The following is a 17,609-nucleotide window of genomic DNA, read 5'->3' as shown; positions in this document are numbered from 1 at the left end:
TTTATTTATGTATTGTTTTGCATTTTTGCATTATGAAATGTATTTTTGAGAAATAGCATTTATGTAATAGTTTTTTTATTATTGCACTTTACTTTGTTATTACAGAGAAAGATAAGTTTTCCTGCATACAATTTTAAAAACTACAGGCAGTTCTTGTATTTTAGTCATTAGTGTACAAGTGATTTATGTGGTTCAGGATGGAAGGAGTTAGCAGCAGTTACTGTGGGTTTTTTGGATTTATGAATAGAGTTCCTCCATTTCCTTTTTCCCATTTTTTTAAACAAGAAAGACCCCCCCATGCTAGGGCCTTAGTGGATTCCATGGTGGTGTATGCAAATGACCCCTTAAGGGCATACATGCGTTTTAACTGCATGGCTTCTGAATGCCGCTGACATCTTACTTTTCCAGTCCTAGGTAAGTACAAGGCTAACTGCCTCTGAAGGTCATTTTGTCTAGCCAGTTTCCTTCAAAGATAAGAATCAAAGCTGTGCCTTCTGACTGTCAGGTAGACTCACCTTAACCATCCTGACAACCCCCAACCCTTTAGCTGGGTAAACTGTTGCCCTGTTACATGACTTTATGCACAATTCCTTGATTCTTTAAACTCCACACTTTGTACTAGTGTAGCCTACCTGCTTTCTTTTCTTAAGTTTTAAGACAAATATTTGTTTTCCTTTTTGCAAGAATTTAATTTAAAAAAACTGTCAAGAGTAGAAGAGGAAAAGTGTTGCTTCATAGATTTGAGGCACACTTCTAGCCTTGCTGTGTTTTAAGTACACTGCACTAAAATCCTTAAGTAATTCTACAGTTTACACTGACGTTTCTATGGCAACATATTTGATGTATCTTTTGCAAATCACATTTTCAGCTATTCTACTGTGCAAAATGTCATTTAAGAAACTGCAAAAGGTTCCTAGTCATTTTATTTATTATGCTTTTAGATCCATCATTTGCTGTCACTGTTTAATTTTTTTGTCTGCCATTGCTGATATTGTATCAGATCATATTTTTCATCATGTACTCTGTACATATGGGTTATCATACCTTCTGTTGTTGATGTGATGGTACAGTTTCACAGCAGTATCCACAGGTATTCTCTAGCCATTGTTTCCTCACATCTTTTGCTGTTTACATCAGTGTTATTTCCTTTTATTCAAATCTGTTAGCTGTTGTAGTCTGTGTTCACAGTTGTAACAGTTGTTGTATTCCATATTTCTCCAGAGTTGGTGGACTCTGACATCCCCCTAGTTATTAGTTAAAGGTTAGAGTAGTACCTGCATTAGTCCAACTACCAACAATAATTTCTTGGTTACCATTTGCAGGTCAGAACAGATGTGATGTCTTCCTGTCATTTAAATAAATTTCGAAAATCCAAATGCAGGGCTGCTTTCCGTCGAGGCCGGAAACTCACGCTGTATCAAAACGTAAAATCAATCCAAGCTTCAGTGCGCGGTTCCAATGACAATAAAACGAAAGTAAAAATCAAGGATTCCAATTCACCGTAAAAAGTAAAGCAAATACAGTTTTATTTCATCGAGTAAGCGCTTTCGCCATAGGCTTCATCAGACTCTTATAACAAAAATTACAAACATAGGAATCACTTTTAAAACATCCAACAGCTTACTATTGGTCAAGACAACGTTCTTGTCACATGTTACACTGAATTAAAAAACACAAAGACAAGAACTTCAATATAAAAACATCGGCATAACTTCCTTCCTTGATTAAAATGTCAACATACATTTGTGCATATGCATTAACAAATTATATTCCCACTGTTTAAAAACTAAAAATACACAAATCAATACAAGCGTAACCTAATCGTTAGTATTTCTAACCATTGCACAACTTTATAACGAACTATAGCATAATCTAGAAACTTTATGCGTCTAGTCAGTAGATATCATTTCAAGTTCCGATATTTAACGTAACTGTCTCTGAAAGCATTCAATGCAATCGTAACCTAACCATAGGTATAACTTAACCATTGCACAACTTCTTAACAAATCATGGCATAACCTAAAAACTTTGTGTGCCCAGTCAGTACTCATCATATCTGGTTCCGATATACAACGGAACTATCTGCAAAAGCAGGTCATTACATTTGATCAGTGGCACGTAGAAAACTAGCATTTGCTAGAATCACTATATTATGCCACTGATAATACTGAAACTTGGCTAGTGCAGAAGTGAAGATTAAAACGCAATACTCGCTTAATATGCGCATATGTCTTACTGGGTATGGGATGTCTTTATATTAATAATTGTTATTTCTGTATGCTAATGCGTTTAAATTTAGGATTTGTTAATTTTTGTGTATATTTTACTTATTTCTTTATTGAAATCATACTGTACCCATGATTTAAAATACATATGTAAAAAATACATATAAAAGGGGCCAAAAGTTCCGAACTTTCAGAACTAATAGTCATGGAAAGAGAACTTTGATTTATACAAAAGTAAATATAGCTAATAATATACAGTACATGAAACTCTTTACCATATAACATAATGAATAGCTAGTCACTATCATTTGTCCTATGCTCCTAAAATAAACATCTAAATTATTTGGTTAAAGACCTTAAGACATGCATAAATATTCTTAAAATAATTTGTAGATGTTTATGGTCAAGCTGATAAATCTGTACTGTATATACATTGTTGAACAACAAACAGTAATTCAGTACATGTAACTAACATAGGCAATAAGACTAAAACCATGTATAAACATAAATTATAATGATCAGCTACTGCTAGTATTGAATGTAACTTCTCCGTAATTGTATTAATGGAAGAATCCGTTGTAAAGGACAATAAACAAAAAATCAATAGGTAGGGTTCCCTGTATACTGATCTACATTACAAATGTAAGATCTTCTAATGTGTACTTTCATATACGGTGAGCACCATAACATAACTCAAGAGCATTCTCATCATCTGCGCAACCTTCTACTCTTCAAAAATGGTTTTAAATGTACTTTGTCATTAAGGCCGGGCAGTCTATCTGATCTTAATCTTATGATCCATCTCGTTTCTTGTTCCAATGTTTGATTGATTATGTCACCACCTCTAAATCCTTCAAAAATGCATTGGATAACAAAAAACTTAAAGTTGTGATTCATACCTGCTAGTTTTCTATGTCTAGCCAAGGCATTAGTTTCAGTGCCTACTCTCATGTGGTAAGTATGTTCCCTAACTCTTTCCTTAAGGGATCTATTAGTTTTTCCTATATAATATCCATCACAGGCTGTGCAGGTCGCCATATATATTATATTTCTGCTCTCACAGTTCGTATTAGTTCTAAAATTATAGATACGCCCTGTGGTGGGATGTTTAAATTTAGTCTCTTTACTTATATAGTTGCATTGATTACAATGGCCACACGAAACAGTGTTTCTATCATCTATGGATCTAAATCTTGGCTGATATCTTGGTCTACATAGAATGCTCTTTAAGTTCGGGAGGTTTTTATAGGCTATAAGTGGTGTTGGGCCTATTATCTCACTGACATCTCTATCTGATTTCAAAATTCCCCAATGCCTATTCATGGACCTTTTTACTTCCAAATTCATTTTACTGAAAGTGAGGTTAGCTCTAATTTCATTTGTGGAAGGTCTTAAATTATCTATAGTTCCTTCATGTTCTCCAAAATAGGGTTTGGCAGTGCTTGACCTTAGAGTTTCTATTTTACTAACAGTGTCTAGTATTTCTTTTTCTCTGTATCCCCTTTCTAGAAACCTATTCTTCATATCCTCTATTCCTGTGACATAACTCTCATGTTGTGAGTTCAATCGAGATACTCTCATGAACTGTCCTTTAAGGACATTCTGAAAGACATGTCCAGGGTGCATGCTTTGTCTGTGTAATATATTGTTCCTTTGGCACCCTTTCCTATGAACAGTTGTATTGATCATACCATTAGCCATCCTAAATACCTCGACATCTAAGAAAGGTAATCTCCTTTCTGAAAAATTCATAGTGAATTTCAAAAAATTCGTGGTGTTGTCCAGATAGGACACAAAAGTGCTCAGGGAGGGTTCATCCCCCAGCCATATGAAGAAGAGGTCGTCCACGAAACGACAATACATACCAACATACTCTCTGTAAAGTGGATTATCATACAAATAAACATCCTCCCATCTAGCCATGACTATGTTGGCGTAGCTATTTGCACAAGATGTGCCCATAGCTACGCCATCCTTTTGTAAATAGATATCTTCTTGAAAACCAAAGACATTATTTGTGAGTACTGTCTCAAGTAGCAATGCTATAAGATCCACCTTCTTATCTGAAAAATCTGTGTGTGTTTTCAAATATTCAGTCGTCAGTCTTATTCCTGTATCATTAGGAATTAGTGAATAAGCTGACTACATCTAATGTCACGAAAAAGTAGTGCTGATCTTCACTCAGGGGTCGAGTTTTAGAATATAAATCTAAAAGAAATTGTTTGCTATCTTTCAAAATATTCTTGTTCTCGCTGACTATAGGTCTCAGAGCACTTTCCAAATAAATGGAAAGGGGTTCAGTTACCCAACCCTGTCCGGCAACAATAGGTCTTAGGGGTGGATCTATGTTATTTTTATGGACCTTAGGAAGTCCCTGTATAATCGGAATGGTAGGTTCTTTCACCTTGAGATACTCATATAGTTGTTGTGTTATGTCTTGTGACATTGCTAAATCATCTAGGGTGCTATAAACACTGAAAACAATATCAGTGACAGTTCCCTTAGTTAATTTAGTGTAGGTTTTACTATCCTCAAGCATCTGAGTCATTTTATCAACATAATGAGTGTATTCCATAATGACTACAGGGCCACCTTTATCAGCCGGTCTTATTATAATAGAGTTGTCATCTTTCAAGGATTGTAAAGCCTTCCTTTGTCTATAGTTCAGATTACGTCCATGTTTAGGAGGTTTCTCCTCCTGGTAATACCTATATATATCATCCTCCACAACATTCCCAAATACCTCTATAGTTGGATGAAGCTGTGGGACATAAATACTATTTGGACGATGCTTATTATATTCTAAACTATTATCAAACTGTCCAAAGTCTAATCTAAGTTGTAAATTGCGAACGAACAATTTGGTCTCTATAATGGTGTCAACTAAATCACTTCTCTTAGTAGGGATGAAGCCAAGTCCCTTACTTAGAACTTGCTCTTCATACTCGTTTAGTACCCTTCTGGAAAGGTTAATGACTAATGATTTTGTCTCCCCCACATTTTCTTTATCGTGGGGCCTTGTTGTTCCTGTTCGTCTACTGAGCCTTTCCTCTTCTGTCTCCCCCTGCTGGTTGACCGTCTCTTGTCCAAAAAATGATTTTGGGCTATGGGTAGGGGGGCAGGAAGTCTGTTTGTGTTTAAAACCATACTGTTTGTTTTCGGTCTGACTACTGCTGCACCTGACCTTTGTACATCTGTAATGCAGCCTGTCAGACATTCTCCTATATCGATGTTAATCTCCCTTTCATTACCTTGAGTCCCATTCGGGCTTCCAGAATCTGTCTGTAAATTACCAGATGGTATATCTTGTTGGTTCAGCCCTATGTTCATACTAGTACCTAAAGTGTTTGCTATATTAGCACTGCCACTCTGCTTATTATCTAAGGCCACTCTGTTTGTTGTTGAGCCATCTAATGTGTTACTACGTGGATTCCTCTCAGAGTTAGTTACAGGTGTATTGAAATTTCCATTCATATAGTTTTTACCTGTTATTCCTATTGATTTATGCATTGCTGGTAAGCCATGGTTAGGGTGTAAGTTTAGATCCCTGTCCCTAGGCCATGTAAAAACATTATTATTTTTAAAATCTCGTATGTCCCTTGTAATTTTTACTTTCTTCTGATCTAACATTCGTTTCTCTAAAAACAACACATCTTCTATTACTTTCCCTAATTTTCCCATGCACACTTCATTATTTACATATTTACATTCGAAGTCTTTAAACATCTTATTAACAGTAGTTCTTAACCTTTCCTCCTCTGGCAAATGAAACTCGATCAAGAGTTTCATATAACTGAAGCTCAACTCCAAGTTGAGCTGCTGCCACCGGTATAAAAGGTCCGGTAGGGAGGTACCAGAGGTGGGCATTTTCAAAACTCGTAGCCCACGTGGAATGATACGTTTGTTTAAACAAACTTCAAAGTAGTGCCTTTGAACTTGCAACTTAACTAATTTAGTAAAAGCAGTCTCCAAGTCTAATAGATCTTTAGAAAGTTCCAAAGTACTCACATCGGTTGAAATGTTTGTGCTTCCATCAGCAACAGGATTAAAATCCATTAATGAGTTATTGTTCCCAGAAACACAAACTTTAAATCTCTCCAAAACCGTAGAGGTATTTACCAAAACTGGTGGTATATAAGGTAGTTCTATATTCACAACACTTTCGTTCGCCATCCTCGCTTCCTGCAGCACTGACAAACTAAGTAATAATCACGAAAATCCAAATGCAGGGCTGCTTTCCGTCGAGGCCGGAAACTCACGCTGTATCAAAACGTAAAATCAATCCAAGCTTCAGTGCGCGGTTCCAATGACAATAAAACGAAAGTAAAAATCAAGGATTCCAATTCACCGTAAAAAGTAAAGCAAATACAGTTTTATTTCATCGAGTAAGCGCTTTCGCCATAGGCTTCATCAGACTCTTACAACAAAAATACAAACATAGGAATCACTTTTAAAACTTCCAAAAGCTTACTATTGGTCAAGACAACGTTCTTGTCACATGTTACACTGAATTAAAAAACACAAAGACAAGAACTTCAATATAAAAACATCGGCATAACTTCCTTCCTTGATTAAAATGTCAACATACATTTGTGCATATGCATTAACAAATTATATTCCCACTGTTTAAAAACTAAAAATACACAAATCAATACAAGCGTAACCTAATCGTTAGTATTTCTAACCATTGCACAACTTTATAACGAACTATAGCATAATCTAGAAACTTTATGCGTCTAGTCAGTAGATATCATTTCAAGTTCCGATATTTAACGTAACTGTCTCTGAAAGCATTCAATGCAATCGTAACCTAACCATAGATATAACTTAACCATTGCACAACTTCTTAACAAATCATGGCATAACCTAAAAACTTTGTGTGCCCAGTCAGTACTCATCATATCTGGTTCCGATATACAGAACTATCTGCAAAAGCAGGTCATTACATTTGATCAGTGGCACGTAGAAAACTAGCATTTGCTAGAATCACTATATTATGCCACTGATAATACTGAAACTTGGCTAGTGCAGAAGTGAAGATTAAAGCAATATGCGCAATATGCATATGTCTTACTGGGTATGGGATGTCTTTATATTAATAATTGTTATTTCTGTATGCTAATGCGTTTAAATTTAGGATTTGTTAATTTTTGTGTATATTTTACTTATTTCTTTATTGAAATCATACTGTACCCATGATTTAAAATACATATGTAAAAAATACATATAAAAGGGGCCAAAAGTTCCGAACTTTCAGAACTAATAGTCATGGAAAGAGAACTTTGATTTATACAAAAGTAAATATAGCTAATAATATACAGTACATGAAAATCAATCAAACATTGGAACAAGAAACGAGATGGATCATAAGATTAAGATCAGATAGACTGCCCGGCCTTAATGACAAAGTACATTTAAAACCATTTTTGAAGAGTAGAAGGTTGCGCAGATGATGAGAATGCTCTTGAGTTATGTTATGGTGCTCACCGTATATGAAAGTACACATTAGAAGATCTTACATTTGTAATGTAGATCAGTATACAGGGAACCCTACCTATTGATTTTTTGTTTATTGTCCTTTACAACGGATTCTTCCATTAATACAATTACGGAGAAGTTACATTCAATACTAGCAGTAGCTGATCATTATAATTTATGTTTATACATGGTTTTAGTCTTATTGCCTATGTTAGTTACATGTACTGAATTACTGTTTGTTGTTCAACAATGTATATACAGTACAGATTTATCAGCTTGACCATAAACATCTACAAATTATTTTAAGAATATTTATGCATGTCTTAAGGTCTTTAACCAAATAATTTAGATGTTTATTTTAGGAGCATAGGACAAATGATAGTGACTAGCTATTCATTATGTTATATGGTAAAGAGTTTCATGTACTGTATATTATTAGCTATATTTACTTTTGTATAAATCAAAGTTCTCTTTCCATGACTATTAGTTCTGAAAGTTCGGAACTTTTGGCCCCTTTTATATGTATTTTTACATATGTATTTTAAATCATGGGTACAGTATGATTTCAATAAAGAAATAAGTAAAATATACACAAAAATTAACAAATCCTAAATTTAAACGCATTAGCATACAGAAATAACAATTATTAATATAAAGACATCCCATACCCAGTAAGACATATGCATATTAAGCGGTATTATGCGTTTAATCTTCACTTCTGCACTAGCCAAGTTTCAGTATTATCAGTGGTATAATTTAGTGATTCTAGCAAATGGTAGTTTTCACGTGCCACTGATCAAATGTAATGACCTGCTTTTGCAGATAGTTCCGTTGTATATCGGAACCAGATATGATGAGTACTGACTGGGCACACAAAGTTTTTAGGTTATGCCATGATTTGTTAAGAAGTTGTGCAATGGTTAAGTTATACCTATGGTTAGGTTACGATTGCATTGAATGCTTTCAGAGACAGTTACGTTAAATATCGGAACTTGAAATGATATCTACTGACTAGACGCATAAAGTTTCTAGATTATGCTATAGTTCGTTATAAAGTTGTGCAATGGTTAGAAATACTAACGATTAGGTTACGCTTGTATTGATTTGTGTATTTTTAGTTTTTAAACAGTGGGAATATAATTTGTTAATGCATATGCACAAATGTATGTTGACATTTTAATCAAGGAAGGAAGTTATGCCGATGTTTTTATATTGAAGTTCTTGTCTTTGTGTTTTTTAATTCAGTGTAACATGTGACAAGAACGTTGTCTTGACCAATAGTAAGCTGTTGGATGTTTTAAAAGTGATTCCTATGTTTGTAATTTTTGTTATAAGAGTCTGATGAAGCCTATGGCGAAAGCGCTTACTCGATGAAATAAAACTGTATTTGCTTTACTTTTTACGGTGAATTGGAATCCTTGATTTTTACTTTCGTTTTATTGTCATTGGAACCGCGCACTGAAGCTTGGATTGATTTAAATAAATTTGTTTGTGGAAGGCAGCTGCCACACAGTGTGTAATTTGCGAGCAAGAGGTCACCAAAGTAGATTATGAAAGTTCAACTCCGTCACAAAGAAGCATGGACTTAAAGCACCAAGGTACTTCCTTTAGAGAGAGAGACTTCCAAAATGATAGTAGGTAAGCAACCAGATGTTGAAGCTGCTATTGAAGGAGACTTAGAACTGTCAGGAACATAAAATAAATTCTCCATACATTTTTGAAAACCTCCGTGAAGGGAAGAAAATCTGCAGAAGAGTTCATGAGACAGAAATTCTCAAAAAAATGAAGAAAAAAAAGAGTTGTCATTAGTTTCTCTGAAGCAAGTATTCAAAGGGTTATGTCCTTGACCAAGAAAGGGGTGACATTTTCATTTGAGTAAAGAAATATTGCTGGTGAATAGAGTGTGCTGACAAAAAAAAATCCTGTTTTCGAAGATCATACTTTCAGCCCTGTATCACCTTACTCAAATGCACAAACCCTAAACTTAATATTACCCCTGCCCCTATCCCCAACCGTGCACTTTCTGTTCATAGGTTCATACTAGGCTATCTGCCCTAGGGCATTTATAAGCCTAACCAGAATGTGTTTGGCTTTCACCACCTATTTTAAATTTATTTTGCTATGCCCTTTTTCGAGGTTAGTATACTGTGCCTCTGTCTAACAGTGACACAAGTGATACCCGGGGTAAACCTACGATCTCCCATCCACTCATCAAGATTCCTCTTGAAGAGAGTCAATGAGGGACTCTGCCTAACCTGGACTGGGATTTTATTCCAGAGTGAAGGGAGCCTCTGGGTTATGAATCTGTCCCTCCAGCATGTCCTATTTATTTCAGTGCTGAGGTTCAAGTCTCGAGCGTGTAGCTCGATGGGATTTGGATTTTCTGAGGTGCAGCATGTCCATTAATTCCGGGTTGGACATGGCTTTATACGTCAGGCAGAGATCGCCTCTGAACAGGCGGTATGCCACTGAGTAGAGCTGGAGTTTCTTTAACCAGGCAGCATATGGCATCTGTTTGAGCCCTTTGATCCTCTTGGTGAGGTACTTTTGGGGTCTTTCCAGTTGCTGCAGATGTCTGGTAAGGTACATCCCAAAAGGGGCATTGTACTCAATCATGGGCCTGATGAGGGATGAGTAAAGAGGCACGATGACCTCCCCTGATCTAGATGTGAATCCCTTCATGATTAGGTGGGCTATATAAAATGTTTTTCTAACCACTTTGGCCACGTGGTTGTCAAATGAGAGAGTGCTATCAACTTGGGTCCCCAGGTCCCTAATTACTTCTGTACTTAATGGATTACCACCTATGTGGTAATTTGTGGGCACTTTGTTTTTGCCAAAGGGGATGACTATACACTTTTGGCATTTAGCTTGAGGCCATGGCTCTGGCACCAGTTGTCTGTTTCTATGATGCCCTTTTGGAGGATGCTTGTGTCGGCTGGAGAGTCGATTATGGCGCCCAGTTTGCAGTCATCTGTGAACTTGGTCAGCCACAGTCCTTCCGTGTTGGCCTGTACCTCCGAGAAATATATACCGAACAAGAGAGGTCCCAGGACTGAGCCTTGTGGGACACCACTTGTAACTGGTTTGGAGTCTGACATGGCTCCAGCAATTCTAACCATGTGGGTTCTGTCCTTGAGCCAGTTTGCAATCCATCTAGTGACATAGGGGTTTATATTTAAGCTGGTGAGCTTATCTATAATTCCCGAGTGGGGTATTGTATCATAGGCTTTTGCGAGGTCCAGGTAGGCTGTGTGGACCACCTTCCCCTCATCAATGGCCTTGGTGACTGTTTCAAAGAAATCAACCAGGTTTAAGAGGCAGGATCTGCCCTTAACAAAGCCGAACTGGGTAGGATCCAGTGTCTGTAGGTCCCCAATATCTTTATTTATGAGGTCCATGATGATCCTTTCCATAGCTTTGCAGAGCAAGCTAGTCAGGCTTATGGGGCGATAGTTTCCAGGATCCGTTGAGGCACCACCTTTATGGAGAGGGACCACTGTTGCTGTACGCCACTCTTTGGGCACATATCCTGTAGTAAGGCTAAGATTGAACAGTAGTTTTATGTTTGGGTTTAGCTCTTCTTGGAGTTCATGTAGGACGCAGCCCGGGACACCATCTGGTCCCATTGATGCTGTGTTTTTTGCTTTGGAGAGGGCGGCTCTTACCTGAGCATCTGAGATGTCAGGGGGGGCAGCACTCTGCTGGGATAGATATTTGCCCTTTTGCTGGGGAGGGGGGGGGGAGTTTGCGCTGAACCTGTCAGCTAGGATGTTGGCAATGTCTGTGGGTTCAGTGTATTTTTTGTCATTTTGGACTAATTCTGAGCATATCTGGGAATTACCACCCAGGTTCCTAACATAACTAAAGAAAAGCCTTCTGTTTATCCTTAGTGTCCTGTGCAATTTTTCTCTCAAAGCTGGCCTTAGACAATTTTATGAGTGCCCGTAGTTTTTTGCTAATACTGATCAGTGATGCCTTCCCTTTTTGGGATTTTGCTGTATCATTTAGTAGCTTCCTCCTTCTATTGTATAGTTTGTTTATGGCTGGGGTCCACCAGACAGGATGTCTGCCTTTGTTACTAAACATCCTTTCCCTAACAGTAGCAATAAACAAGACACATGTATACATACACACTCACATTCACCGGAACAGTACCCAAACACAACACAAAAAATTAGACCCCTTCCCTCATCATCACTGTAACCCTAACACAAGGATTCTCACATACAGTGTCAGTCCCAGTGCTGAAACATTCAGTTTGCCAGAAAGTTTACCATTACTTCCCACCTCTACCTCCCACATTCCCAACTCCTTACCATGACCAAATGTGAAGCTATGCAGAAAAAGGTTCCAAGTTAAAACGTTGAGGCTTGCAGTGCAGAGTCCTGAATTGTCAACCTGCCCCCCCCCCCGAAAATGCAAAAGAACTCCAAATGTAAAACATAGCTGCTCTTTAAAGTTTTTTTTTTTTTTTTTTGCAGGGAGAGCAAGCCCCCCACACACACCCCCAGTGTAAGAAGAAAGCTACCTCACTACACACCTCCTAAACTTCTGTACACCACTTCCAAGATTACCATACCTCAGAGAAAAGGGAATATTTAGAGAGATGTCAGTCTTGGACTTGATGTATGCAAGTCTGTATTTTCCGTTTAGTCTCCACATTCCAGCACCCCTGCTTTACGAATTTCTACATATCAAACTCTTACTTGCAATCAACTGGTAGTCCATTTGACAACTTCGGACAGCAGAAAAAACTATTGACAGACTGTGCATTATCATGATGTATTGCCCAGTAACCACAAATCTGTCTGTTTGCATGTGCTGTATGTAAATGTGTGTGTGTGTGTGTGTATATACACACACACACACGTGCATGATTATATCATGAAAGAACATCAGAAGGCCAAGAAAAAGATTACATCTAAAGAAAAACAAACACAGAACATTGAAAAAGATAAAACTGTGTTTTCACAGGGTGGGAAAACTCCTCCTGTCTGCCCCTATTTAGGAGTAACTCCCCGAATATTTCCCCAAACTTAAATGTACCGACTCCACGGTTACATCAACTAGACAAAAAATACCATAAAATGGGTTTCAGTACTACAGATATATCTCAATGACTTAGCAAAAGAAATTTAGACAAATCCAGGTGTACTACCAAAGACAGAGGCAAATTTTAACTATAAATGTAATTCACTTAAAGTAAATAAGAACAATAATTGTTACATACACTAACCTAGAACCACCAATTCAACTACATTTCAGCATTACTGACATTTGCCCAAACTGGCATTTCCTGTAAAGTGCCTTCACCTAAAGATTTCAACTGAAAACTCTCTTACACCTGTGTGCACAAATATTTAAAATTTATATAATGTTTGCTTTCAAGTGCGCTGACACTTGAAATACAGGTTAACTAGCTTGAAAATTCATTTTTCAAACATTGCCAGTATTTGGGTGTGCAAGATCATGGTGAATTAGACTGGATGCACGAGATTGTGGTACAGTAAGGACTGGATGGGCAAGATTGTGGTACAGTAAGGACTGGATGCACGAGATTGTGGTACAGTAAGGACTGGATGGGCAAGATTGTGGTACAGTAAGGACTGGATGGGCAAGATTGTGGTACAGTATGGATGGTGATTTTTGCCCTTTCCCCGTTGTAGTATGATCTACACGGCTTCATTAGTCTGTAGGTAATCCTGACTTGTCCAAGATGCCAATTGATTTGGGTCTCTGTTATCCCGTTGGGTAATCCTGACTTGTCCAAGATGCCTATTGATTTGGGTCTCTGTTATCCCGTTGGGTAATCCTGACTTGTCCAAGATGCCTATTGATTTGGGTCTCTCTTATCCTGTTGGGTAATCCTGACTTGTCTAAGACGGCTATTGATTTGGGTCTCTGTTATCCCGTTGGGTAATCCTGACTTGGAGTTCTACATATTTGTCTTTAGCTGAAGAACCCACTTTTTTCCTATATCCTCGAAGCTTGAACTTCTTGAAAAAAGTCTTGTCTGTCTTCTGTTTGACTAGAGGAGAAAGCCGTCATTATGCCCTAAATAGACAACATCAGCTTAAGTCCTACCAGAAAAGGGTGCACAAATTCAGGAAAACAGGGCAGTTGTTTGTCTTATTTTACTTGGGTAAACAAAAAAAAGTTGTGCTGTAGCTGAACAAGCCCATTCCAGATAGACTGCTAATTGCATTGTCTTTTGCTACTTGTCAGTGAATTGGCTGTTGGGAGACGCTGCTGATAAAGACCACTCCACCTTGGGTGTGTTCATTTCTAGTATATGAATTCATTGCAGACATTTGCAGTGGGACCATGTGTCTTACATTTCACAACTTAAGCATTTTTTTGATTGGACCATGATTTCACAAGTTAAACCTCTTTGGTACCTAGGTTGTGGGGTGTGTGTGTGTGTGTGTGTGTGTGTGTGTGTGTGTGTGTGTGTGTGTGTGTGTGTGTGTGTGTGTGTGTGTGTGTGTGTGTGTGTGTGTGTGTGTGTGTATATACAGGTAGTCGTCGTTTAACATCTGGGTTAGGTTTTATCCCATTGAACATTAAGTGAGCACCGTATACTTTACATTGTGCTGTGCTGAAAGTCTTGCTACACAACATCCAACCTTATTTATATCCGCTTAGCACAGTATGGATGTACGTAAATGCTGTCAGACATAGTGTGGAAGGACGTTAAGCAACGCACACCTATGTATACATATATAATTTTTTTTTACAGGGCAACAATCCCCCTGTACACCCCCCCCCCCCCGCTACTTAAGTATTGCAACTCCAAGATTGCACATTAATGGGGAAAGGGAATACTTCCCAACCCCGTTATTGATGCGATCTCATATGAAGTAACTTTACTGCCAACCAAATTAAATGGACAGTAGAGCTGTTGACTAAACCACAATTTGAGCAATTCTGACCAATTTAATGGTTTCCTTTTGTGTACATATATAGATAGAGAGATACACACACATGGGAGTTAAAGGAATAGGGAATAGCAGAATTATGCTAGCTGGAGATATTAAAAGAAGAAATCATCAACTAAGTATGCTTTTTGTAGGTAAAAAAATCATAGTGAGCATGTATCGGTCATATCTGGATATAGCATAGTCTTTGTAAATGAGGACAGAAATTTTTTTCAAACAGCAGTGTGCATGCTTTCATCCTTAAGAATTAGGGATGTGTATGATGACCCAAGTTTCCTGTCTGCTTAAAATTATTAAACTAGGGATTCAGCTGGAGTGACATTGCTGTTAGAACTAGATAGCACAATGTTTGTATTTCTAGCTGTGGTTACTGTAGGCTGGTTATGGGTGACATTACCTTTCACAGGGACCCTTGTAGCAGTGGTAGTGATTCCTAGCCATTATCTGAATATGCTATAAAATCAGGTAACCAGTATGGCAGCAGACATGGCCACCCCAAGGCCAGTGTGTGACTGTCACACAGGTGTAGAAAACTGTATTCTTAACTATAACCAAAATGTGAGACCATAGAGATGAGGAGCACTGATGTAGGGTGCTGCATCATAACGAAGCCATGCTGCGCAAATATTTGTCTGACATTGGCTGTTTGTATGCAGTTTCTTGAATTATTTCAAAAGCAGTATGAGCTTAGGTTGATGGTTTTTAGATCACAATGAAAATCTGAACCAGGTTTCAGCAGTACACAAAAAACAGAATTGGAAGAAAGAAAAGTTGGTATCCTGCAAATGCCAAATTATAGTCCATTTCCATTAAAGTGCTACTGAAAACCATTGAATTCACTGTTTTCTGTTTTGCAGGATTAGTTTTACAGCATTGTGCCATGAAAAGGGAAACTGATACAATATAGTTTACTCTGTAGTACTAGTTAGCCTTATTTTTGCAGCATGCACTGGAGCTTGTTCAAATGCCAAGTTTTGTCATGTGAAGCTGGCCATATCTTTTTCAGTCAGAAACCACATACGGTTTATACTGCTAGCATATCTCAAGTTAATTTGGCTTGGAAAAAGAAAATTAATAGGCGAAATACAAGTGTGGACATGGTTTAAAAAGTTGTTACTTTCTTTGGTTCTTATCCATCAAGAAGAGACTTTGTCATAAAGAAGGCACTTTTATTTAGAATTTGGGGTGAGATGTGAGCGTACATTGAGGGAATGTGCAATGAATCTTACACAATAGTATTTTTTCTTAGAGTTAACCTAAGACTATGATAAACACAACATGTTGTGAGTTTGTCTTATACGAGCACTTTTTTCCATTTAGAATTTGATGGCCCTTTTTCACACGGTTTAACTACTTGAATGCTTTTGTCCAATAGCTGGTAGAGGAACAGTATTTTATCAAAATAATGAGTCCATCAAACCACCTCATTTGAATTGTAGCCTTTTAACACTATACATAGTGTAATATATGCAATTTTATTACACCATATTTTGTTACACTTTGTACAATAACCTGCTGCTGATGTTTCTAATATTGATGCCTTTGGCTTATAGTTAAAAATATAAGATTTATTGACATTACATTGTAAATATGTTGTATGTACCAAGTTTTATTTACAGTCATATAATAAATGTCATTTGCAACATTTCTGATTCTGTAATTTTATTATGCCGGGAATATTGCCTAACTTTGATTATTTTTAACAGGTAACGTTTATGGATGCTTTATAATCTAGAGGAAGCATGTTGTAAATTGGAGGCCACATTCAACAGGCATTTTGGTACCCATATAATAAACTTTACATATTTGACACAAACTAAAATATACAGTGTTTTTAGTTCTGCAATCTGCATAGAAACTTGCATCTATTTTAATTTTTTTTCTCAGGATGAACAAAGGTTGTACATGAAAAAAATAGATCTACCTGTTAAAAGTGATATCTAAAGAAGCATTTCTGTATCGAGGAATGATAGTGACTGTTAGGCAGAAGCTTAACTGCAGTGTTGTGACTAGCACAAGTTGTGGAGTTGCTGATTTCTGTGCAGTTCATGGTGATGAATTTAGTAGTGTAAGTCTTGTGGATACAGGTGAATAACCCTCCTTGCAAAAAAACACTGGTATTGTTAGTTCTTTTCATTTTTAGGTTTCGTTTGTGTAGTCTTTTATTCAAGCTGTAGTTTGCAAAGTTATTTTACCAGCTTTTAATTTCATTCTTGTGACTCCATGGCATTCACTCAGTTAGTATTCAACGAATGAATCCTAATTGAAATGCATACATTTGTATATACCTTAATTAAGCCTTAGTTATCCATGTTCCCCAGGCTTGGTAATGCACTTCTGTAAGGCGTACTGTGCAAGCTCCTTTTCCGTTTCCCAGTGATGATGCAGAAAGGTTTTCCCTACAGTAGATCATGATCCAAGACTTTGGATATTGCTCAGAAAAAGAGTTGCAGAGTTCCATGACAAGAGTATAACACTTTAATAAATAAAATAACAAAAGTGAGCGCTTCCGATCTGTCCAGATCACTTCTTTAGACTGTTACAAAATTACACAACTGCAGTGCATTATATACAAAAAGAACATTGATCAACACATTAAAAGCAATTAGTATATCTTGTTAAACTAAGGGCATGTCAATATAGTATGAATAAAACACAAGTGTTTAAAAAGCTTTCAATGCCCGTGCTTTGAGGAAGGGTTTGAGGGACACTGCATCATTAATGCCTGGGAGTTTATCTGCATTCAGTTTAATTATCTATTTTTGTTCCATTTCTTCTGTCCTATTAATCAGATCTCCTCCACATGGTCCTTCATTAATAACTTCTAACACAAAAAATTTAAAAACATGATGTATACCTTCCTTCTCAACATGTTTAGCAAGGGCATTGGTTTCTTTAACAGCAGCAATATCTCTCATATGTTCTAATACACGTTCTTTCAACATCCTATTTGTTTTACCCATAT

The 17,609-nt window shown here is 37.2% G+C and overlaps 1 protein-coding gene across 1 annotated transcript in view; it reads left to right on the top strand.

Annotated features, from left to right (window-relative positions):
• The window catches only part of MARCHF2 (membrane associated ring-CH-type finger 2), a 750,969-nt gene extending 734,526 nt beyond the window's left edge, over positions 1-16,443 (top strand). Inside the window, exon 5 of the mRNA XM_044090677.1 lies at positions 16,351-16,443. Within this exon, the coding sequence (XP_043946612.1) occupies positions 16,351-16,374 (24 nt within the window). The 3' untranslated portion in view covers positions 16,375-16,443. The remainder of the gene's footprint in view (positions 1-16,350) is intronic.
• The last annotated feature ends 1,166 nt before the right edge of the window (positions 16,444-17,609 follow it).

The sequence above is a fragment of the Protopterus annectens genome, chromosome 13.part0 (genome assembly GCF_019279795.1).
Source record: "Protopterus annectens isolate FY-2018-M chromosome 13.part0, PAN1.0, whole genome shotgun sequence".
In the NCBI taxonomy this organism is placed as follows: domain Eukaryota; kingdom Metazoa; phylum Chordata; order Ceratodontiformes; family Protopteridae; genus Protopterus; species Protopterus annectens.
The sequence above is the reverse complement of the archived record's forward strand: the minus strand, read 5'-3'. Positions and strand labels throughout refer to the sequence as shown.